Source organism: Rana temporaria, chromosome 2 (assembly GCF_905171775.1).
Source record: "Rana temporaria chromosome 2, aRanTem1.1, whole genome shotgun sequence".
Taxonomy (NCBI): Eukaryota; Metazoa; Chordata; class Amphibia; order Anura; family Ranidae; genus Rana; species Rana temporaria.
This window is the reverse complement of record NC_053490.1, coordinates 515,213,727-515,239,112: the sequence shown is the minus strand read 5'-3', so window position 1 is coordinate 515,239,112 and position 25,386 is coordinate 515,213,727. Positions and strand designations below refer to the sequence as shown.

Genomic DNA, 25,386 nt, shown 5'->3' with positions numbered 1-25,386 from the left:
TAAAATCGTCCGGCGCAAGGCGTTCCTAATTTAATGGGGCGAGTCCCATTTAAATTAGGCGCGCTCCCGCGCCGGACGTACTGCGCATGCTCCCGACGTCATTTTCCCGACGTGCTTTGCGCGGTTTTACGTTCCGCCGGGTTTTGAGAATCGCGACGGGCGTAAAAAAAAAAAAAATACGAGTTGCGGCGGGAAAATAAAAAAAGAAAATAAAAAAAAGACACCGTCGCGGGGTAGAAGGGTCTGCTTTTACAAGGTGTAAACAGTTTAGGCCTTGTAAAAGCAGCCCTAATTTTACGATTGCAAACTAATACTTACGGAGAAAAAACGAAGCGTAAAAGCTTTGTGGATCTCCGTAAGTGCTAATTTGCATACCCGACGCGGCATTTCGACTCGAAATGCCCCCAGCGGCGGCCGAGGTACTGCATCCTAAGATCCGACAGTGTAAGTCCCTTACACATGTCGGATCTTCTGTCTATCTATGTGAAACTGATTCTGTGGATCAGTTCCATAGATAGAAACAGGGATACGACGGCGTATCAGTAGATACGCCGGCGTATCCCTTTTGTGGATTACCCCGAAGTCTATCCAAAACACGTGCCATTTAACAATGGCTTAAAGGGCTTGTAAAGGTAAAAAAAAAAATCACCTTAATGCATTAAGGTGAAAAAACATTAGATGATGTCGCCCCCCCCCCCCCCCCCCAAGCCCCCGTTTTACTTACCTGACCCTTCGAAAGTCCGGCGCTTGCCCCAGTCATCCTCCTTGAGTCAATGCCCGGCCGTTGACTGGCTGCAGTGGATGGATTTAAAGCAGCGCAGCCATTGGCTGGCGCTGCTGTCAATCACATCCAATGATGCAGCGCCCCGAGGGGCGGGGCCAAGTGATACAGCGGCGGCTATGGCAGCCGCAGTATCACGGTAGCGCGCCCGCAACAGCTACACACCATGCAAGCTCGCATGTCTGTGTGTACTTGTTGCGGAGAGGAGCCGCGACAGCCGCCGAGGGACCCATTGGAAGATTTCTCATTTATTAATTCCTGTTCTGGTGACAACCCAAAATTTGGGATTTTCTTTCATTCATATTCTAACATTAAAGAAAACAAATAGAAAGGGTGAATCTCCCTAACAGAGGGACGGACAGACAGCAATTAACCTTAAAATAAAAACAGGGGTTCAATCATTCTCCACTCTATCCCAAAAAAATGTTTATATACTATAAGAGGGTAACATTTTACCATTGTCTCTGGTGGGGAAAATGAAAGGAGACCCAAAATTATTAGTCACAGGAGGGGGGAGGAGAAGGGGGAGTATAAGGGGGAGGAGAAATATGTAAAAAAAAAAAAAAAAAAATTGCTTTTTTTTTTTTTTTTTTTTAATTGTGAAAAAATTTAAATCGCAGAGGTGATCAAATACCACCAAAATAAATCTCTATTTGTGGGGAAAAAAGGATGTCAATTTTGATTGGGAGCCACGTCGCACGACCGCGCAATTGTCAGTTAGAGCGACGCAGTGCCGAATCGCAAAAAGTGGCCCGGTCATTTGGCAGCCAAATGGTCCGGGGCTGAAGTGGTTAAAGAATTTTGAATGATCTTGGAGTGCAGCCATCCCTTTCATTGCTCATTGGATTTGTAGTTGGACCATAGCTAGAGTGCCAAGGTTGCCCACACCTGCTACAGATTATTTATTAAAAAAACAACCCACCCAATTTTGACATTTTTCCTAGGTATCAGTTGGCATGTCTATTTACAGCATACCTTTCTGTCAAAATCTTTGTCCCACATGTCATTAATAGTGCACCCAGCACCACGCATCAATATCGCTCCTGTGCCAAACAACGCCAGCATAGAGAGGTCAGGCAGGCTCCCCGGATCTGCTGCCAGGGCAATGCTCCAGGTGCAGGGTAGGTACAGCAACCAAGTTCCTGCAATACATTAAAAGAATACAAGTTAACATTGGACACGGACCATGTTGAACCAATACCCCCCAACCCCCCCAGTGTCCTCCTCTGCAGAATGCTGGCTGACGCAAACCAACAGTAAGTGCTCATTCACATGGCCTCACAGAGGGCTGTACACTGAGCAAAGGGAGTGTTTCTTACTCAGAAGTACAGCTGCCTGTACTGTATGATGAATAAAGCTCGCCTCTAGGACTCCTCCAGAGCCTCTCCCATCCTCTGGAACTCCCTGCCCCTGTATGTCTGCTCAGATCCTACCCTGTCCACATTTAGGCAATCCCTGAAAACTCACTTATACAGGGAGGCCTATCCCATACCCACCTATGAACTGTACCCAAATCACCTCCATCAGATCATCCCCTGCAGCCATTACCTTTTGTACCACCTCCCCCTTCCTTTAGATTGCAAATTTCATGAGCAGGGTCCTCCTATGCCTTCTGTATTCAACTGTATTGCCCCCCCCCCCCCCACACATTGTAAAGAGCTGCGCAAACTGTTGGCACTATATAAATCCTGCATAATAATAATAATAAGACACATAACTAAGTAATAATAACAAGTTTTACAGGGCCATATGAGTTCTATAGGGCCAATGTCAAGTGCCACTTGCCTAAAAATCAGTCACTTGTACTGTAGAGATGGCTGCTGCTCCTCTGACACAGATTGTGGAGAATCCTCTGATGTAGAACCATAACAAGACAGGGGGAGCTGGGTCTGTCAGATGCTGTGAACCAGCGTGGAGTGCACCAGCGACCGGAACTGGAAGGGACACTGGGAAGGTGCAGGACCAGGATAGCGTCACGTTAATGGGCGTGGATGTGTTTTAGGGCTCTGTGGTTACGCGTTTCAGAGCCATGAAACGCGTTGCCACATGCATTCTAATATCCCAATCCTGCACCTCCCCAACGTCACATTGCTTTCAGCCAGAGGTGCGCTTTACACTGATTCACAGCATCCGACAGACCGAATCGCTTCCTGCAACCTCTGCATTGCCTGTTAACACTTGAGAAAGGAGCGTGCATGCCTGGACACAGCAGGGCGCATGCTCTAAAAAGGCATGGGGCAGACATGAGCCTCACCAGGGCTGCACCGAGAAGCACAGGATCTGGCGTAGGAGTTCTATCCTACTCTCGGCGGAGGGCCACATGAAGCCGTCTGGTGGGCCGGATTCAGCCTTGTGTTTGACATGAGTTTTAAATAATTTGCATGCAGTGTTTTTTTTACCTATTGGTTTATCCAGTCTCGCAAGTCGCAGGTAGGGCTGGACATTTTCTGGCATTGACTGAACTAGAGAAGCAGCAGAAAAGTGATGCCTTGTGGCAGCTTGGTTGCCTGTTTTCCGAGGTGAGCTCTGAGACCTGGAAGGACACCCAGTATTCAGGAGGGGGGTATAGAAACGGTGTGTGTGAGGCCATCTGGGATCCAGTACGTTCTTCTTGTGGTTTGTGTGAACGCAGCCAGGCCAGGTGCTGTACACATAAGTGCCGGGTCTGTATACCCATCTATGGAAGGACGAGCATCCGCGTAGTATTCCCACAGGTATCGCAGCCATCCCGGATATCCCACCTGCAAATTAAAACCATTAAAATTATTATCAGCATTGTTTTTATATACCGTATTTATCAGCGTATACCGCGCACTTTTTTGCCCTGAAAATCAGGGCAAAATCATTGGTGCGCGATATACGCCGATACCCGCGCTGTGTTCGAACCACTGCGCCGACATATACCCAGCGCAGTACACTCGGGTATAGTCGGGCAGGCTCAGCTCCTCTCGCGGTCACGTCCTGTACGTCCTTTACGCGAGAGGAGCCGAGCCCGCCCGACTATACCCGAGTGTACTCCGCTTGGTATATGTCGGCGCAGTGGTTCGAACACAGTGCGGGAAGCGTGGAGGACACCACGATGGCCGCCGGACCGGACGAGGCCGCCGATGGACGACGGGCAGGACGCGATGGACGACGGGCAAGACACCGATGAGGGGCATCCAAACTAAGTATTTTTTTTTTTTGCAGGAATTTTCCTTCAAATTCGGGGGTGCGCCCTATACGCCGGGGCGCGTTATAGACTGATAAATACGGTAATAAACACCTTCAGTTTCTAAAGAGACAAATTTTACAGTTGTGAATTTCCCTGCATTTCCACATTAACGACTTCTAAAATATACCGCAACCTGATATAACAAGTGGAATATATTCAACAGAACACTTTACATTGTTAGGCATTACCAGAGGATTTGTTCGAAGTCAGCCTGGGGGGGGAAAAAGTAAGTGAACCCTTATCTTTCATTTCTAGCGCTACCAACACTTTTACTAAAACTGGTGCACACAGAATCTGGTGCAGCTGTGTCTAGCCAATCAGCTTCTAACTTCAGCTTGTTAAATTAACCAATTGCTTACCTGGGGCACTTAAACCCCCCTCCTGCCCAGGCCAATTTTCAGCTTTTAGTGCTCTCACACTTTGAATGACAATTGCGCGGTCATACAACACTGTACCCAAATGATATTTTTATCATTTTTTTTTCACACAAATATAGCTTTCTTTGGGTGTTATTTAATCACTACAGGCATACCCCGCTTTAAGTACACTCACTTTACATACACTCGCGAGTAAGGACATACCCGTGAGTGTATGTAAAGTGCCTTACAAGCACTGTACAGACATTTTGCAGCCGCAGTAGAAGGAGCTGAAGCTCAGAGAGCATAGCCTGCCCTGCTCCAGTGTGCCCCTGACACCCCCACTACAGCCCCTGAGACCTCAAATACAGCTCCTGACACCCCCTGACCCCCCACTACACCCTATAAGTGAAAAAAGGTATTGTTTCACTTTAAGTACATTTTCGTTTTACATACATGCTCTGGTCCCATTGTGTACTTAAAAGTGGGGTATGCCTGTACTGCTTTTTTTTTTTTTTGCTAATGTCAAAAAAAAAAAAAAAGAACGAAAAATGTGAAAAAATAAATAAAAAATAAAACCTGTTTTATAGTTTGTGATAACATTTTGAAAACAGGTAATTTTTCCCCTACACTGAAGTGGGCTGATGAGGCTGCACTAATGAGGAGGCACTTATAGGAAGCACTGAATGGTGGCATGAGTAACCGATAGGCATTGATTGGCAGCACTAATGGGCGACACTGGGAAGAAGACGACGGGGAAGACTGGGCACCGCTAGTAAAAGAGCTGGAAGAAGATAGTGGAGGAGCCCGGCAGAAGGCAGAAAGCACCAGAGAGCGCGGAGAAGGCACCCGGAGAGTGGAAGAAGAGCCTGGAGAGTCCGAAGGGACCCCCGAAGTCAGAAGAAGTCCACCCGGAGCATAAAAAAAGACTTTTTTCTTGACACTTCTCCTCCAGATGAATGGGTAGGTGTACCATGTACCCCATACTCATTCACATAGGGTGGGGGGCCAGGATCTGGGAGGCCTCTTATTAAAGGGGGCTCCCAGATTCCGATAAGCCCCCCACCCACAGACCCCAACAACCAACGTCCAGGGTTGTCAGGAAGAGGCCCTTGTCCTCATCAACATGGGGACAGGGTGCTTTGGGGTGGGGGGGGGCACAGGGTGCCCCTCTGTCCCAAAGCACCCACCCCCATGTTGATGGCATGCGGCCTGGCACGGTTCAGGAGGAGGGGGTCGCTCGCTCGTCCCCACCCCCTTTTCTGACCGGCCAGGCTGCGTGCTCGGACAAGGGTCTGGTATGGATTTTGGGGGGACCCCCACACCGTTTTTTCGGTGTAGGGGTTCCCCTTTAAATCCATACCAGACCCAAGAGCCTGGTATGCTCCTGGAGGGGGAACCCATGCCGGTTTTTTATTTAAAATTTGGAGTGGAGTTCCCCCTCAAGATCAGCAGAGCACAAGTCGCATACCAAAGTCGGATCATGCAAGACGGCGTTCTGACTTTGTTCCGACTTCAATGATAATCAATGGGCTGAAGTCGGATCAAAGTAGTACAGGGAACATTTTCAAAGTCGGCTGACTTGTGTCGGACCCGTTAAGACGGCTCCCATAGGGAAACATTGATTTTCACACGTCATGCGCTCACATGAGCTCCCAATGCCAGAGCGTTTGTCATACCAGTGTGAACCCGGCCTTAAACCTGGAAGCTGATTGGTTATTGTGCACAGCTGCACCAGTTTTAGTAAATCTCCCCCTTTCTGTCACTGCTGATTAAATGTGTACAGAGGTTAGCGAGGAATTTTGTCTCACGCCTGTATACAAACCTGTTTCCGTTCACACATATTTGGGGATTTTAATTTTTTATTTTTGCAGCTGCTGACTTTTAAAATAAGGACACTTACCTGTCCAGGAATCCCGCAAAGTCCTGCCCCGCAGCCGACCTGTCCCTCGGTTCTCGGGTGGAGGCGCCGCCATCTTCGGTAAGGGAATCAGGAAGTGAAGCCTTGCAGCTTCACTTCCTGGTTCCCTATTGTGCATGCGCGAGTAGCACTGCGTGATCCCACTGGTCCCTGATGTCTTCTGGGACCTGTGTATCTCCCAGAAGACAGCGGGGGGGGGCAGACATGGAGTAGATCACTGCGGGTATCTAGGCACGGAAGTGGGAGCAAATTACCGGTATTACACAGGTATTTGCTCCCCCCTCCCCCTGAAAGGTGCCAAATTTGACACCGGAGGGGGGGGGGGAATTACGAAAAGCGGAAGTTCAATTTTTGGGTGGAACTCCACTCATAGGCCGGGGTTCACACCTATGCGAATTGAGTGCGGCTTAAACCGCAACCGATTCGCAGAACATTTCTTAATACATTGTTTTCAATGAGGCTGGTTCACATATGTGCCAAAAAAACATGTGCGTTTTCTAGGCATTGCGGTGCGGCTCAGGTGCAAATTCAGGCCCATTATCTTCTATGGGCACACATCTGATTCGCAGATGTGTTCATTTCTCTTCAGGATTTCTCTCATTCACCTCAATACACTCCCACCCTCCCCCTCCCCTTTCCCAGGTCTCCAAATTCGCAGCTAAAACGGAGCTGATCTGCTGAACAGTTCTCTACAGAGATAACAGAGCTGGAATTCGCACCGCACTAGTGTGAATCCTGGCTTGAAACATATTTAATACAATACACCTCAATTCTCCCTTTGCACATCGTCAGATAATGCCTCCGACGGTCTGCGCATGTGCAGTACGCATCGTTACTCTAGCTCAGCGTTTCTCAACTCCAGTCCTTAAGGCGCCCCAACAGGTCATGTTTTCAGGATTTCCCTCAGATGAAACCGCTGTGGCAATTACTAAGGCAGTGAAACTGATCAAATCACCTGTGCAAAATAATGGAAAGCCTGAAAACATGACCTGCTGGGGCACCTTGAGGACTGGAGTTGAGAAACACTGCTTTAGCTGATATGTTCTTCAGCTGGCATGACGTCAGCACTTCCATAGCGGGTGGTGGAAGTGATGTAATACACGCTGCTTTCAAGTTCTCACTGCATGGGGGAGATCAGTGAATGGATGTTTAAATGTCTCCCTCCTCTCCATCTGGCAGCACCATGCCGGTGTTCTATCGAAAAGTGCATCCCGTCTGATAATGCCTCTGACCATCTGCGCATGCACAGTGCGCAACGTTATTTGTATCAGCTGGCGTGACGTCAGCACTGCGCATGCACAGATGGTCAGAGGCATCATCAGACGGAATGCACTTTGATAGAACACCGGCATGGTGGGTGCTGCCAGATGGAGAGGAGAGAGACCTGTGAACATCCATTCACTGATCTCCCCCATGCAGTGAGAACTTGAAAGCAACGTGTATTACATCACTTCCACCACCCGCTATGGAAGTGCTGACGTCACGCCAGCTGAAGAACTATCAACTAGAGCAGTGGTCTCCAAACTGCGGCCCGAGGGCCGAATGCAGCCTTTTGCTTGCCTTTATCTGGCCCTTGGAGCACTATCCCTCCCACTGATACGAGACACTATTCTGCCATCGGACACCGACAATAGAGCACCATTTCTCCCACTGACACAACTAAGGGCTCTTTCACACGTCCGTTCCGTTCGTCCGTTTTTTGGACGTCCGTTAACGGACCGCAATGTTTCCCTATGGGCTAGCGTCCGTTAGCGGATGAGCATCCGCTAACGTCTGTTAGCATCCGTCTGCGTTCAGTTCCGTTTTTTTGGACGGAAGAAAACCCTATTTTTCTTCCGGCTAAAAAACGGAACGGACGTTAACGGATGATCCGTTTATCAACCGTTCCGCTAACATCCGTTTTTCTATGTAAAAAGCCCCAAAAAAATAAATAAAAAACGGATGAAAAAACGGATGGAAAAACTGATGGAAAAACTGATGGAAAAACTGACGAAAAACGGATCAACTGATGAAAAAAAAACTGATCTGAAAAACTGAACGGACGTGTGAAAGAGCCCTAATAGAGCACTATTACTCCCTATGATATCAGCAATGTGGCAATATTCATCCCCCTAATACCAGATGTTTACCAACAATGATGCCAAGAAAATTTCCACTCCCGCTGTCCAAAGTCTGGACCTCCAACAGTCTGAAGGACAAAAAAAACAGCCCTTTGTTTAGAATGTTTGGAGACCCCTGAACTAGACTAGAGTAACGTTGCGTACTGCACATGTGCAGATCGTCAGAGGCATTATCCAGCGGGGATGCACTATTTGATAGAACACCGATCCCAGGACGGTGGGTGGGCCTGCAGAGCCTGGGAAACATGGCGAAGGTCTGCTCATGGATTGGGGGAGGGGTCGAATTTACAAAAGGGAACGGACGGCTGTACAGCCGCTAGATCGCTTCCACCTCACAGCCGGCTTATCAGATTTACACTCATTCCCGGCTTCCACGTGTGAAAAGCCACCCGCTGTTGTTGCCTTCGACATATGACATACATCAGCGGCAGCGAAAGAATTCCGCTAAGATGGAGATAAAAATATCCCCTTGCCGTCATTCTTGGTGGGCATCACCGCCGCCAGAGGCGGCTCTAGGCTTTGTGAGGCCTTAGGCAAAACTTGACATGGAGCCCCAATCACGCCCATGATGGGAAAAATAATTCAAAGGACAAGAGCCCTTTTCCCCACAACCCTGGCTGGTGGATGTGGGGGTCTGCGGGCAGGGGGGCTTATCGGAATCTAAAAGCCCCCTTTAACAAGGTGGCCTCCAGATCCTGCTCTTTAATAACTAAGGGGCGGGGGGGCACCCTGTGATGTCACCTGGTGAACCTGCCCCCGTGTGACATCATTGACTGAGGGCATGCTGGGTCATTGACAACACAAGGGGTGGGGTCACTGATATTCACTGGTTGTTAGGGATGCTGGCGGCCCCGCTCCTGAGTCAGGGCTCTTAACTCTGCCTGAGCACAGCAGTTTTAAGGTCCTCTGTCCCACAAAACTGGGGTAATGCATTGGGCAAGTTAGGCGGCCACGAGGCCCCTGTGAGTGCAAGGCATTAGGCGACCGCCTAATTAAAGAGCCGCCTCTGATCGCCGCCAACCACGTGAATGGAGGTCATGCCGCCACCGTGCATTGGTTGCGGGCTTTTAAAAGCCAAAATACCCATCCAGGAGGCAATATACTATATATAATTCCCGAATTCGTTTTTTACACAATTTTTTCCAAATTAGTTAATTTCGAAATTTCCAATTTCCGAATTTTTGGATTTCCGAATTTCATAAATTTGCAAATTGGAAATTTCAGAAATGTGAAAATCTAATATTCGAAAATCTAAAATTCGAAAAATTGGATTTTCGAATTTGGTAATTTTGGGAATTCAGAATGGGAAATTTCAAAAATTGGATTTTCAAATTTTTCAAAATTTCCTGAATTTGCGAAAATCCAATTTTCGAAATGTCCCGTTTTCGAATTTTAGATTTTCGAGATTTGCAATTTCGAATTTTCAGTTTTCTAATTTCCGAAATTTAGAATTTACAAATTTGAAAATCCAATTTTGGAAATTTCCCATTTTCGAATTTTAGATTTTCAAATCTCGAAAATTCGAAAATCTAAAATTCGAAAATGGGAAATTTCAAAAATTGGATTTTCAAATTTTCTAAATCTACGAATTTAAAAGCAAAAAGGCGAAACAAAAAAAAAACGAATTTTTCGGCAGTGCACGTCTACAATATGCCACCTCCTTGGTAAGGATGAGCTCTGGCGTGTTCGCATAGAACACGTGCAGAGCCCGCCAGGAAGTGAGCACGGCGCTGCGCTAATAACAGCCAGAGAGACATTTCACGATCTCTGCAGCCGAGCATCGGGACAATATCTCCCTGGCTGTGATTAGCGCAGCGCCCTGCACATTTCCTGGCGGGCTCTGCACGTGTTCTATGCGAACACGCCAGAGCTCATCCTTACTCCTTGGTAAGAATGAGTTCAGGTGTATTTGCAACCCCCACGAGCCCGCCAGGAAGCTGACACTGCGCAGCGCTAATCACAGGTAGGGAGACATTTCCGGGTCTGTGCAGCCACAGGTCGGGAAATGTCTCACTGCCTGCGATTAGCGCTGCGGAGTGTCAGCTTCCTGGCGGGCACGTGGGGGTTGCGAATACACCTGAGCTCATACTAACTCCTTGGCTGCTTGTCCACTGCGGTAGATGGATTTTTCAGAGGGTGACACAAGCGCAAACACGGGTTCGAGAAAAAAGATGTGACTCCACTCCGTGTTTTTCCACCCAGACGTATTTCCCACTGGAATCCATAGAAGTGCAATTTCAACACTGCTCACAATGCGCTCTGTATTGAACATCAACACATATCAGCGCCCGTTATATTGCGTTTAGGCGCGTCAGGAATCGCAGACATACGTGTGATCACATTTCAATGCATTTTTATTTATTCCAATGGGAAATGAATGAAGAAATGAGCCCACAGCCTAACACTCCTCTGATATTGTCCTCCTAGATGGAGGTCTCCTCCACATCAGTGACTACTGACACCTGGAAACTGATGATGGTCCTCTCACGTGATCACCTCCAGCTAGGCCGCCATGTCTTGCCTCCTCCAGCTGTCTGGGTCTGGTCACGTGTGCCTCACACAGCACTTCCGGCTTCAGCTACGGGCCGCCGTCCGGGACAAAACACCGCACTGCCACACAAAACGCTTCCACAGCATTTCACCAACAAACTGCCCCGCAGCCGTGTAATTCATGGCGGGGTATGAGTGGGACAGTGCGGCGCCCTGACCGAACCATTGGAAATACCATAGAGAACAAGCGACATGCGCGCCTCGGCTCAGTTGCCATGGAAACCCTTATACAACGCTGCAAAGGTCCTTTGGCCCGAGAGAACTGCAACCCCTCCAATCGGCTCTCAGGGGGGCGTGTGCATTCCAGACACTGCGTCCCCATTGTAAGAGATGGGCGCTCGCGCCGTTGGCGCCCCTGGTGGCCGGTCCTCAGAACTGCTATAATAGTTCTATAGGCGAATAATAAAACTTTAGAACAGTAGACAGTAGAACTAAAAGAAATTATTTTTTTTTATAGATTTACGGAAGGTTATAACCAGTGGCGGCTGGTGCTCAAAATTTTTTGGGGGGTGCAAACAAACTCTTAAAAAAACATCAAGCGCAGCCACTGTACCCATAAATTGCCACCACTGTGCCCATCAATTGCCGCCACTGTGCCCATCAATGGTCGCCAGTGTGCCCATCAATTTCCGCCAGTGTGCCCCATCAATTGCCGCCAGTGTGCCCAATCAATTGCTGCCAGTGTGCCCCATCAATTGCCAGTCCGATGCTCACCAGTGCCAGTCCGATGCTCACCAGTGCCAGCCTAGTACTCACCAGTGCCAGTCCGATGCTCACCAGTGCCAGCCCAGTACTCACCAGTGCCAGTCCTATGCTCACCAGTGCCAGCCCAGTACTCACCAGTGCCAGTCCGATGCTCACCAGTGCCAGCCTAGTACTCACCAGTGCCAGTCCGATGCTCACCAGTGCCAGCCCAGTACTCACCAGTGCCAGCCTAGTACTCACCAGTGCCAGTCCGATGCTCACCAGTGCCAGCCCAGTACTCACCAGTGCCAGTCCTATGCTCACCAGTGCCAGCCCAGTACTCACCAGTGCCAGTCCGATGCTCACCAGTGCCAGCCTAGTACTCACCAGTGCCAGTCCGATGCTCACCAGTGCCAGCCCAGTACTCACCAGTGCCAGTCCTATGCTCACCAGTGCCAGTCCGATGCTCACCAGTGCCAGTCCGATGCTCACCAGTGCCAGCCCAGTACTCACCAGTGCCAGTCCTATGCTCACCAGTGCCAGCCCAGTACTCACCAGTGCCAGCCCAGTACTCATCAGTGCCAGTCCGATGCTCACCAGTGCCAGTCCAGTTTTACCAGTGCCAGTCTGGTACTCACCAGTGCCAGTCCGGTACTCACCAGTGCCAGCCCAGTACTCACCAGTGCCAGTCCTATGCTCACCAGTGCCAGTCCGATGCTCACCAGTGCCAGCCTAGTACTCACCAGTGCCAGTCCGATGCTCACCAGTGCCAGCCCAGTACTCACCAGTGCCAGTCCTATGCTCACCAGTGCCAGTCCGATGCTCACCAGTGCCAGCCTAGTACTCACCAGTGCCAGTCCGATGCTCACCAGTGCCAGCCCAGTACTCACCAGTGCCAGTCCTATGCTCACCAGTGCCAGTCCGATGCTCACCAGTGCCAGTCCGATGCTCACCAGTGCCAGCCCAGTACTCACCAGTGCCAGTCCTATGCTCACCAGTGCCAGCCCAGTACTCACCAGTGCCAGCCCAGTACTCATCAGTGCCAGTCCGATGCTCACCAGTGCCAGTCCAGTTTTACCAGTGCCAGTCTGGTACTCACCAGTGCCAGTCCAGTACTCACCAGTGTGGACGGTGTGTCAGTCCCCCTGTAGAATGAGAATTGTTTTCTCACCTCATCTGTTTAGAATGTTTTTTTCCTCCTCTTCCTGATCCCTTCTTCTTCTGCAAGTAACAAAACTGAAACATTGTACCTCTCTTCTGTTTACCCTTCACTATACATTGCCTGCTTGTAACCCCTTCACTGCCACAGGTGTATGCAGGTTCCGTGTAACCCCTTCACTGCCAAAGGCGTATGCAGGTTCCATGTAACCCCTTCACTGCCAAAGGTGTATGCAGGTTCCATGTAACCCCTTCACTGCCACAGGTGTATGCAGGTTCCGTGTAACCCCTTCACTGCCACAGGTGTATGCAGGTTCCGTGTAACCCCTTCACTGCCACAGGTGTATGCAGGTTCCGTGTAACCCCTTCACTGCCACAGGTGTATGCAGGTTCCGTGTAACCTCTTCACTGCCACAGGTGTATGCAGGTTCCGTGTAACCCCTTCACTGCCACAGGTGTATGCAGGTTCCGTGTAACCCCATCACTGCCACAGGTGTATGCTGGTTCCGTGTAACCCCTTCACTGCCACAGGTGTATGCAGGTTCCGTGTAACCCCTTCACTGCCACAGGTGTATGCAGGTTCCGTGTAACCTCTTCACTGCCACAGGTGTATGCAGGTTCCATGTAACCCCTTCACTGCCACAGGTGTATGCAGGGTCCGTGTAACCCCTTCACTGCCACAGGTGTATGCAGGTTCCGTGTAACCCCATCACTGCCACAGGTGTATGCAGGTTCCGTGTAACCCCCTTCACTGCCACAGGTGTATGCAGGTTCCGTGTAACCCCTTCACTGCCACAGGTGTATGCAGGTTCCGTGTAACCCCTTCACTGCCACAGGTGTATGCAGGTTCCGTGTAACCCCTTCACTGCCACAGGTGTATGCAGGTTCCGTGTAACCCCTTCACTGCCAGAAGTATTTATAGCAGCCATTCTCAACCAGCGTTCCTCCAGATATTGCTAGGAGCTACTTGAGCGGTGACTGATTGACCTGCTATTGGATGACACCTGTGGCCCTTTGCTTATCTTTATCCAGCCCTTGAGGCATAATTCCTCCCACTGACACCAATGATGGGGCACTATTCCTCCCAATGACACAAATTATGGGGCACTTTCTTCCCTAATGCCAAAGATGGGGAATGGTTTACTCCCACTGGCCACAGTCCGGCCCCTCTAAAATCTGAAGTTCAGTAAACTGGCCCTTTGTTTAGAAAGTTTGGAGATCCCTGGTCTAGATGCATCTCTTCTATACCTTTAGGTACCATTCACACTTGCAAATAGGTCCACCAGAAATGACCTACAGTAGACTCAGCGGGGTTCCCTGTGAATATCTGTGGTTGGGAAGGCCCATTTAAAGCAATTAAAGCCTGACGGCACCTACAGCTGTTCGTGGCTGTTCGGTCATGCTGCAATTACCTGAGGATGACTGGCCCTGGACACCAAAATTTGAGACATGAATAAGAAGCTTCAGACTTACCTCCTCCCCTTACCCACAAGCCTACCCCCCTTTCCCCTTCTCTACGTATCCCTCTCCTCCCATACCTTTCTCTACCTACTTAGGTTTCCTTTCCCCCCTCACCCGAAATAACCCAATTTTTCCCCTCCTACCATATTGACCCAACCTTCCATGTCACCATACCAGGAGGACATCTCCTTCCAGATCCAACTACCACCATCACCAGCACAATGCCCCCTGAACTGTCCATATGACCTTACCATGTTCATACCGTGGCTTAAAAATAAAATACTGCACATTTTTGCATTAACCACAAGACCAAGAGGAATTTTTTTTGTTTACAAAGTATTTTTATTTGGTACAAAAGGTGGTACAACAAGCTTTGTCATATATAAAAAAGCAGCGCAGCGCTCAAAATAAACTAAAATCAATAAAAGCTTTGTCATATGCCAAAAGAAAGTACAATACAGGTAGTTTACACATAATAAAGAATAAAATATATTTTATGAGGCTTGAGGAATATAGTTTGCTTTATTTTAGTAAGTTAACATTATAAAATTATACTCTATGAATATTGTAAATATACAAATTTTATAATGATCTTCAGACATATATTGCTAGTAATACCATTCAGGGTTGAAAAAGAGATTGGAAAAATTAAGCCACGGGTCCCATTTTTATTACAGTGTTCTGTAATGTGTGGAATTTTTTTTTTTCATGAGATTGATATTGTTAACCACTTAAGGACCGAGCCTGTTTTTCAGACTCAGTGGGCCAGATTCATCAAGAGATACGACGGCGGATCTCCTGATCCGCCGTCGTATCTGTGAGAGCCGACGGTCGGAGCTATGCGACCGATTCATAAGAATCAGTTCCGCATAGATCTCCCTTAGATCCGGCTGGTGTAAGTGACTTACACCAGTCGGATCTTAGGCTGTAATCTCCCGCCGGCCGCTAGGTGTCGTCGCTTTTTTTTACACGTCGCATATGCAAATGAGGAGAACCGCCGATTCACGTCTGTACGCCCGCCCGTCGCTCTTTTTCAACGTCGTTTGCGTTCGGCTTTTTCCGGCGGATAGTTACCCCTGCTAATATGAGGGTTAGCTAATGTTAAGTATGGCCGACGTTCCCGCGCCGAGTTTTAAATTTTTTACGTCGTTTGCGTAAGTCCGTCGGGAATACGGATGGCCGTAAGTAACCTAGCCGCCGAAAACAATGACGTCCTAGCGACGTCATTTGGAGCATGCGCACTGGGCTTTTTCGCCGGCGGCGCATGCGCAGTTAAATCGGCGCGGGAACGCACCTGATTTAAATTGTACACTCCCCCTAGCCGCGGAATTTGCATTCCGCCGGGGGGAGTTAGGATCCGACGGTGCAATTTGCGAGGTAAGTGCTTTATGAATCATGCACTAGCCTCGCTAAATTGCACCGGCGGATCGTAAAACAGGTAGATCTAGCGGATCTAAAGATCCGCTAATGTACATGAATCTGGCCCAGTGTTTACAATTTTAAAACATTTTTTTTTGCTAGAAAATTACCCCTAAAAGAACCCCCAAACATTATATATATATTTTTTTCTAACACCCTAGAGAATAAAATGGCGGTCATTGCAATACTTTTTGTCACACTTTTTGTCACACCGTATTTGCGCAGTGGTCTTACAAGCGCACTTTTTTTGGAAAAAATTCACTATTTGAATTAACAAATAAGACAACAGTAAAGTTAGCCCAATTTTTTTTATATTGTGAAAGATAATGTTTCGCAGAGTAAAATGATACCCCAACATGTCACGCTTCAAAATTGCGCCCGCTCGTGGAATGGCGTCAAACTTTTACCCTTAAAGATCTCCATAGGCGATTTTTAAAAAATTCTATAGGTTGCATCTTTTGAGTTACAGAGGAGGTCTAGGGCTAGAATTATTGCTCTCGCGATTGTGGTGATACCTCACGTGTGTGGTTTGAACACCATTTTCATATGCGGGCGCTACTCACGTATGTGTTTGCTTCTGCGCGCGAGCTGGTCAGGACGGGGCGCTTAAAATTTTTTTGGGGGGGTTTTCTTATTTATTTTACTTGATTTTATTTATTTTTATACTGTTTTAAAAAAAAAATGGGTCACTTTTATTCCTATTACAAGGAATGTAAACATCCCTTGTAATAGAAAAAAGCATGACAGGTCCTCTTAAATATGAGATCTGGGGTCAAAAAGACCTCACATCTCATATTTACACTAAAATGCAATAATAAAAAAAAAATGTTGTCATTTGAAAAAATGACAACAAAAAAATGTGCCTTTAAGACGCATTGGGCAGAAGTGACGTTTTGACGTCGCTTCTGCCCTGCTATGCTATGGAGACAGGTGGGGGCCATCTTGCCCTCACTCTTATTCATGACACAGAGGGAAAAGGACCCGATCGCCTCCGCCGCTACCAATGGCTCCTGTAAGCGTTGGAGGGCGCGTGGGGGGACCATATACCGCCGCCAATAAGGCCCCTTTCACATTGAGGAGTTTTTCAGGCGGTACAGCGCTAAAAATAGCGCTGCTATCGCGCCTGAAAAACTCCTTCACTGCAGACTCAATGTGAAAGCCCCGAGGTCTTTCACACTGAGGCGATGCGCTGGCGGGAGACAAAAAAATCTCCTGTCAGCAGCATCTTTGGAGCGGTGAGAGGAGCGGCATGTATACCGCTCCTTCACCGCTCCTTCCCATTGAAAACAATGGGAGACCGCGGCAATACCGCCTGCAATGCGCCTCTATAGAGGCGCATTGTGGGCGGTATTAACTCTTTATCGGCCGCTAGCGGGGGTTAATACCGCACCGCTAGCGGCTGATACCCGCGGCAATTCCGGCGGTATAGCGCCGCTATTTTTAGCGGCGTTATACCGCCACCGCAGCTCCCGCCCCAGTCTGAAAGGGGCCTTACAGTGATCTGGCGGCGAATCTGTCGCGGAGACCACCATTATCATTTACAGGACCGGCCACGGAAAAGATGGATATCTCGGTTGTGTTAGTAGCTGCTACTGTTTCCGAGATATACATCTTTAAAGTGCCAACGTATATGTACGTCTGGTTTTCAAATGTATTAGTTGAACTGATGAGGATTTCCAGTGAAATGCTATCATCCAGTGTATTGCTACACAAACAGTTATGGATATTGAGGTTTATACTTCTATCTGAGATTTTGGATGCAATTTTTTCTAATTGCTTCCAAAAAATGTGTGAGAATGAACCTGCAGAATTGCAACCTCTGAAGCATGTCTGAGGAGTTGTGCGGAAAATGGCGTGAATTTTAACCGGAGTGTAAAGCCCCGTACACACGATCGGTCCATCCGATGAGAACGGTCTGATGGACCGTTGTCATAGGTTAACCGATGAAGCTGACTGATGGTCCGTCGCGCCTACACACCATTGGTTAAAAAAACGATCGTGTCAGAACGCGGTGACGTAAAACACAACGACGTGCTGAAAAAAACGAAGTTCAATGCTTCCAAGCATGCGTCGACTTGATTCTGAGCGTGCGTGTATTTTTAAAGCATTTCAAGAAGGAAACAAGTTGTCTGCAGTCACTCTCAAAATCTTCAAAGCATAGATAGGTTAGGTACTCTTACCGAATGGGTCCTTGTGGTCCCCAGTCTTCATCCAGGATTGATCCAAGCCTCTGGGGACCACAAGGACCCATTTAACATTGATCCAGACCATCCCAAGCCTGTATGACCCACTGTTGTATAACAGATGTGTCCACCCCATTCGGTAAGAGTACCTAACCTATCTATGCTTTGAAGATTTTGAGAGTGACTGCAGACAACTTGTTTCCTTCTTATGCCCCGTACACACCATCACTTTATGTGATGAAAAAAAACGACATTTTCTGTGAAGTAAAAAATGACGTTTTTGAAACTTCAATTTTCAAAGACGAAGTTGCCTACACACCATCGTTTTTCTCACAATGTTCTAGCAAAGCGAGGTTATGTTCTCACCACTTTTTCCATTGAAGCTCGCTTCATAAGTAGCTTCTGGGCATGCGCGGGTGAAAAAACGTAGTTTTAAACGACGTTTTTTGCTACACACGGTCAATTTCTGTGAAGTAAAAGTTGACGTTTTGAAAAACGACACATAAAATTGAAGCATGCTTCAATTTTTTTTGGTCGTTTTTTAGAAGACATAAAACGACGTTTTCCCCCACACACGGTCAATTAAAGTGACGTTTTTAAAAACGTCATTTTTTTTCATCACATAAAGTGATGGTGTGTACGGAACATAACTCTGAGCAACTTAATGGGAAGATATCTTCTTCACTGTGTTTTTCTTATATGGACTTTGTTTCCCATTATTTTTTGAAGCCTACACGCTTCTCTGAACTTTATTATTCGTTTACATACTCACATATTGGTTTATTTTTCACCATTCACATTGTGTCATTGCCAGTGTGTTTTTGTATATATTGCTGATCATTAGCGCTGCACTAATTACCCACCATTTACACCTGACTTTGTTTGTTTTAGTGCTAGCAGCTTCTTTTTCTTTTTTTTTTTTGTTTACTTGGGTTCTAGCGCAGTTCTTTTCCTCCCTCACCACCTTACAAGATTGATTTGCTCTTTAAGTCTCTCCATAGGCAGGGGAGGAGGTGTTGCTATCCACTTGTCGGCCCTGGGCTGAATATGTGGGCTTTTAGATGAAATGACATGGACATTTTTGCAAGGATCTAACATGAGAATACATCCCAAGTCCTGAAGAAGTGGAATATCCATGAAACGCGTAGACTACTGATAGTTATGATCATGGGGAGATGATTTAGATTTTTTTACAGCCGTCCCTTCCGCCCACCCCTTGTCCTGGCCCTGCTTGTAATCCCTATCTGGTTTACTGCTATCCCGGGCTCCATTTGAGAGATTTCCCCTCACTTCCAAACAAGTTGTCAGACGTTCTTACATTCCAGTACTTAATGTAAAAGCATTTTTACTTCTGTCCGTGTTGCATCCAAAACTAGAAAAAAATATTTTTTTGGCTATAGATACTAAGTCTAGGAGTAGAGGAATAAGCTGTAATACCTTATTTCTTGCTCCCCCAGCAGATGTCACTATCCTCTTTTTCACAGCACTCTGGGTTGTGGGCGGGCCCTCGGCATCCTTACAAACAATGCAGGACCTATGGTCCTGCTTTATGTTTGATGACATCATAGTGTGACTGCTGGATGTAGCGCCAAAGAGAAGAAGCTTTGGGGGTGCCTGTTGCACAGCATAGAGGAAGCCAAGGAATAAGGTAAGTACTACAAACTGCTACTATGGTGCTACAGTACTAGGTGTCATCCACACAGCAGTACAGCATGCAGAGCCTGTATAATGACTCTCCTGGGACCCCCAGCCGCTGCATATTACCACCCACTGAGATGCATTGGAAAGTGAGCCTAAAGCCCTTTTCACACTGGGGCGTTTTTCGGGCGTTATTCAAGCTTTTTTAGTCGCTTTGGCATTAAAAAAAAGCCTGTAAAGCGCCTGAAAGAAGCCTCATCTGCAATCCCAATGTGAAAGCCTGAGTGCTTTCAGAGCCCTTTCACACTGCCAGCGCCCGAAAAACGCTGGTAAAGCGCCGCTAAGACCCCTTTCACACTTGGGCGTTTTGGCGTTAAAAAAAGCTCCCCCAATGCAAAGGGGGCTTTAGGAGCGGTGTATTCAACGCTCCTAAAGCGCTGCAAAGAAGCTGCTTGCAGGACTTTTTTTGACGCCCTGCCAGCGCATCGCCTCAGTGTGAAAGCACTCGGGCTTTCACATTGGGATTGCAGATGCAGCTTCTTTCAGACGCTTTTTTTAACGCTAAGACCCCTTTCACACTGAGGCGTTTTTGGGCGTTTTTCAGGCGCCTTAGTGTGAAAGCACTCAGGCTTGCACATAGGGATTGCAGATGCAGCTTCTTTCAGGCGCTTTACAGGCGCTTTTTTTTTTTACGCTAAAGCGCCTGAAAAACGCCCCAGTGTGAAAGGGTTCTAATGTCTCATTGGAATAGGGTTGGGTTGTGTGTAGAGCACCCGCATGCACACTGACATATGCTCCAAATGCATATAGTATGTATTCTCCAAACACATACATCAGTGTTCATGCGGGTGCTTTACGTGACCCCCCCCCCCCCCTTACGTACAAATATGTACAGCTGCCCCTTCCAATGCATCTCAATGGGCAGCTGTACATGGTGGCAGCAGGTCCCAGGGTCGTCATTATGCAGGCTCTGAATGCTGTATGGCACTTATATGGCCTTTTGTGTGAAATCTTAGTCCTCCACCCCTTATTGAGCGTTTAAACCTTGCAATGCTGGGAAGTCCCACTGAAAGGGTACTTTTTTCCTGCTGTTGGAGTGAGGCTTTAAAAAATGTTAACAGGTATGACAATGAATGGCCCAGATTCAGGTAGATCCGTGCAATATTTGCGTGGGCAAAGAGCAAAGATTTTTCTCTGCGCCCACGCAAATATTTCGATTTGCCCGCGATTCGCGGAGCAGTAGCTCCGTAAATTGCGCGGGCGCTATGCTAATTAGCCCTGCGTAAGGGCGCCTAATGTAAATGATCCCGCCGGGGGCGGGAATCATTTAAATTAGGCGCGCTCCCGCGCCGAGCGAACAGCGCATGCTCCGTCGGGAAACTTTCCCGACGTGCATTGCGGCAAATGACGTCGCAAGGACGTCATTTGCTTCTAAGTGAACGTGAATGGCGTCCAGCGCCATTCACGAATCACTTACGTAAACGACGTGAAATTTAAATTTCACGAGCGGGAAGCGCAGCTATACTTTAGCATTGGCTGCCCCTGCTATTAGCAGGAGCAACCTTGCGCTAAAGTTGCCGTACGGAAACTCCGTACCTTGCGTGCCCAGGGCCCGCGCAACTTTTGTGAATCGGTGGTAGTATGCAATTTGCATACTATACGCCGATCACAATGGCCGCGCCCCCTAGCAGCCAACGCAAGAATGCAGCCTGAGATATGAAGGCATAAGGAGGCTTATGTCTGTCATATCTTAGGCTGCAGTCGGTGTAACGAGGTTCCTGAATCAGGAGCACTCGTTACACCGGAGCAAGTAAGCACTTGCGCCGCGCAACTATGGTTGCGCGGGCGCAAGTGCTTCTTGAATCTGGGCCAATGTCTCTTATTTGCTCCTTTTTTATCTGTTAAATATACCCAATATAAGTATTTTGCTATATCTGATAAGCGCACAAAATCTGTTGATCCTGTCAGAAAAGCTGCCAGCTGTGGACTACAGCAGTGATTCTCAACCTCAGCCCTCAAGTATCCCCAATGGGCCATGTTTTGGGAACTTCCCTTAGATAAAATATCTCTTCCATATCATGCCATTGATATTGATTTAAAGTAGCTGTGCAAGGTAAAGGAAAACCTGAAAACATGGCCCGTTGTGGGTACTTGAGGACTGAGGTTGAGAATCACTGGACTACAGAACTCTTCTCATCTACGTTATAGAGATGGGGGAGGTGTTCATAGTCTAAATAATGGGAGCAGCCTACGCTGGCTGCTTCATAGATAGTACAGGGAGTGAGCATTGTCACCCTAGCACAGGAAGTGTGTTACTGGCAGGATCACCAGATAAAAAATTAAAAGGAAAAGAGCCCAATGAAAGGAAAGCAATGTAAGCCATCACATTTAAGGCCTCGTACACACGATAGGTTAACCAGAGGACAACGGTTTGAAGGACCGTTGTCTTAGGTTAACCTATGAAGCTGACTGATGGTCCGTCGTGCCTACACACCATCGGTTAAAAAAACGATCGTGTCAGAACGCGGTGACGTAAAACACAACGACGTGCTCAAAAAAACGAAGTTCAATGCTTCCAAGCATGCGTCGACTTGATTCTGAGCATGCGTGGATTTTTAACCGATGGTTGTGCCTACTAATGATCGTTTTTTTCCCCATCGGTTAGGAATCCATCGGTTAATTTTAAAGCAAGTTGGCTTTTTTTTAACGTAATGTTAAATAACGTATAGGGCCCACACACGATCGGTTTGGACCGATGAAAACGGTCCATCAAACTGTTGTCCTCTGGTTAACCTATCGTGTGTACGAGGCCTTAGGCATGATAAGCTGCAATATATATATATATACTTTTTTTTAGGGCTGCGGAAATTAACGATTAATTGTTCGATTAATCGTTAATTTCTTTGATCGACTAAAATTATTTTGATCGACGATCCGCGGAGTGAGCTCCGCGGTCTCGCCCATAGGAAAGGCCACGGCTTCGGCCTAGCTCCGAAGCCGCGGCCATCTTGGTCCACCCGGCGGCAACTAAGTAGCGGCGCGCTGACGTCATCATCACCCGCCCGCCCTGCTTGTATTATCTTCCCGCGCTCACGTGTCCATCAGCCTCTCTGCCGAAGGGTCTGCCTGATGTAGGTAGGAGAGGACAACGAACCATTCTTTATATTATAGCATGGGGGCATATGTGTGTATGTAAAGCATGAGGGCAGATGTGTATAAGCATGGGGGCAGATGTGTATAAGACTATAAGCATGGGGGCAGATGTGTATAAGACTATAAGCATTGGGGCAGATGTGTATAAGCATGGGGGCAGATGTGTATAACACTATAAGCATGGAGGCAGATGTGTATAACACTATAAGCATGGGGGCATATGTGTATAAGCATGGGGGCAGATGTGTATAAGACTATAAGCATGGGGGCATATGTGTATAAGCATGGGGGCAGATGTGTATAAGACTATAAGCATGGGGGCAGATGTGTATAAGACTATAAGCATGGGGGCAGATGTGTATAAGCATGGGGGCAGATGTGTATAAGACTATATAAGCATGGGGGCAGATGTGTATAAGACTATATAAGCATGGGGGCAGATGTGTATAAGACTATATAAGCATGGGGGCAGATGTGTATAAGCATGGGGGCAGATGTGTATATAAAAGCATGGGGGCAGATGTGTATATAAAAGCACGGGGGTAGATGTGTGTGTATAAAAGCATGGGGGCAGATGTGTGTATATAAAAGCATGGGGGCAGATGTGTGTATATAAAAGCATTGGGGCAGATGTGTATATTAAAGCATGGGGGCAGATGTGTATATTAAAGCATGGGGGCAGATGTGTATATTAAAGTATGGGGGCAGATGCTGTAATATACACATCTGCCCCCATACTGCAAGAATATACACATCTGCCCCCATACTGCAAGAATATACACATCTGCCCCCATACTGCAAGAATATACACATCTGCCCCCATGCTGTAATGTACACATGGGGGCAGATGTGTATATTCTTGCAGTATGGGGGCAGATGTGTATTTGTATCTGTATGTGCGTTAATTAATCGAAATTAGTCGATTAATCGATTAAAAAAAAAACGATTGATCGAACACAAAAATTTTAATCAGTAACAGCCCTACTTTTTTTTGTTTCTGGGTTTAGATTTTTGATGGTTAAGGGCCTGTCATCATGAACCACCTTCTAGTCGTGGAAGCTTTTTAGCTTCAGCTGGGCAGCTTGTAGACGTGCAATGCCTTCCTTTAAGTTTCTTCTCCTATTGCTCATATCATCCCTCTCCTGTAGGAGCACATCTAAATTCTCTTTACCCTGGATCAGCTCCATCATCTCTGCCTTGAGCACATCGGCAACTTCAAACAAGACGTAATTCTGAGTAATCAGAGGGATCTGATTGGCAAGGCGAGCCGATACATTCTAGAAGAGATAAAAAAAAAAAGAATGAGAAAGAGTTATGACCATGGGGGTGGATTTAGTAAAGGCAAATATATTATGAACTTTGCAAGTGCGGTTGTTTCAGAGCTTTGTAAACGAGGTTGTTAGAATTTCTATGAACAAAATATTATTTGTTCATCATTTCTCTAGTTTGAACAATGGAAGTTTTTAAAACCAAATAAGCCTCAAAATACAGAGTACTTTTCAGGTCTCAGTGTCCACGAGAGACGATCTGTTATTCCCACTAGAGATGGCCTGCCGGTTCGCCCGGAGGTCGTTTCGTGGCGAAACTTTAATTGTTCGCGGTCCGCCAAACCGGCAGACATCTAGCGATGTTCGCGGTGGTCCGCAATGTTACATGGGTAAGAACTTTGACCTATGACACATCCATCAGGTGGTGCAGGACAGCCAATTGAGACATTTCAGCACATGGACATACCCCCTACCTTATAAATAGACCTGATCTGGCGGCCATCTTACATTCTGCTTTTTGTCAGTGTAGGGTAGGGTGACCACGTGTCCCGGTTTGCCCGGGATCGTCCCGTAATATACATTTTTGTCCCGTGTCCCGGGAGCCTTCAAACCGGGACAATAGAGAGTCCCGGAATCAACTGCCTGCCAGTCTGCCACACTCACTGCCGCTGCAGCCGCAGTGCCGCTGTAATTAAATCATTCTAAATCACTGGTTGCTAGGGACGCCCCACTTGGCATGTAGCAACCAGTGACGTCACCGTGTCCCGCTCTCTCTGCGGCTCCGACTCCACCCCCACCTCCTCCTCCTCCAGCGGCCAGCCGCGGTTCTTGCAGCAGAGAGAGCAGCAGCGTAACAGGCAGAGACAGTGAGTCACTCACCGTCACCTACCGCGGCACAGACCAAGACCTCCTCCTCCTCCCCTCCAGGCCTCGGTTGCTCAGCTGGACTCGATCCGCCGTCCGTCCCGAGTCCCGACCTCCCGCGAGTCCCGACTTCCGCTGCGCCGCGCCGGCCACCCTTGGAGCAGGGGCAGAAAAGGTAGGTGCAGGGGGAGGGGAGGGGGGGTTGACCATACAATGGTGAGAGAGATTATACAGTCCAGATTACAATTTGCAGGGGCAGCAGAGGTGACAGTGAGAGGGGGGGTTGCATGGTGCACCCCCCTTTCTCTGTCACCTTTGCTGCCCCTGCAAATTGTAATCTGGACTGTATAATCTCTCTCTACCCAGCCCTCTGTCACCCAGCCCTCTGTCCTCTGTCACCCTGTCCTCTGTCACCCAGCCCTCTGTCACCCTGTCCTCTGTCACCCAGTCCCTTGTCACCCAGCCCTCTGTCACCCAGCCCTCTGTCACCCAGTCCCCTGTCACCCAGTCCTCTGTCACCCAGTACCCTGCTGTCACCCAGTCCTCTGTCACCCAGCCCTCTGTCACCCAGTCCTCTGTCACCTAGTCCCCTGTCACCCAGTCCCTTGTCACCCAG

General features: G+C 47.9%; 2 protein-coding genes across 4 annotated transcripts in view; both read right to left on the bottom strand.

Moving 5' to 3' along the window:
- Positions 1 to 11,186, bottom strand: part of COQ2 (coenzyme Q2, polyprenyltransferase) — a 31,318-nt gene extending 20,132 nt beyond the window's left edge. Inside the window, exons 1-3 of one of the 3 annotated variants that reach the window (XM_040339010.1) lie at positions 10,855 to 11,186; positions 3,181 to 3,522; positions 1,757 to 1,923 (exon numbers count right to left, since the gene is read on the bottom strand). In XM_040339010.1, coding sequence (XP_040194944.1) covers positions 1,757 to 1,923; positions 3,181 to 3,508 — 495 coding nt within the window. In that variant the 5' untranslated portion in view covers positions 3,509 to 3,522; positions 10,855 to 11,186. The remainder of the gene's footprint in view (positions 1 to 1,756; positions 1,924 to 3,180; positions 3,523 to 10,854) is intronic. The other 2 variants (XM_040339013.1, XM_040339012.1) reach the window with 2 other exon arrangements.
- An 11,112-nt stretch (positions 11,187 to 22,298) lies between these two features.
- Positions 22,299 to 25,386, bottom strand: part of LOC120927974 (interferon-induced GTP-binding protein Mx1-like) — a 103,346-nt gene continuing 100,258 nt past the window's right edge. Inside the window, exons 14-15 of the mRNA XM_040339009.1 lie at positions 23,624 to 23,915; positions 22,299 to 22,332 (exon numbers count right to left, since the gene is read on the bottom strand). Coding sequence (XP_040194943.1) covers positions 23,685 to 23,915 — 231 coding nt within the window. The 3' untranslated portion in view covers positions 22,299 to 22,332; positions 23,624 to 23,684. The remainder of the gene's footprint in view (positions 22,333 to 23,623; positions 23,916 to 25,386) is intronic.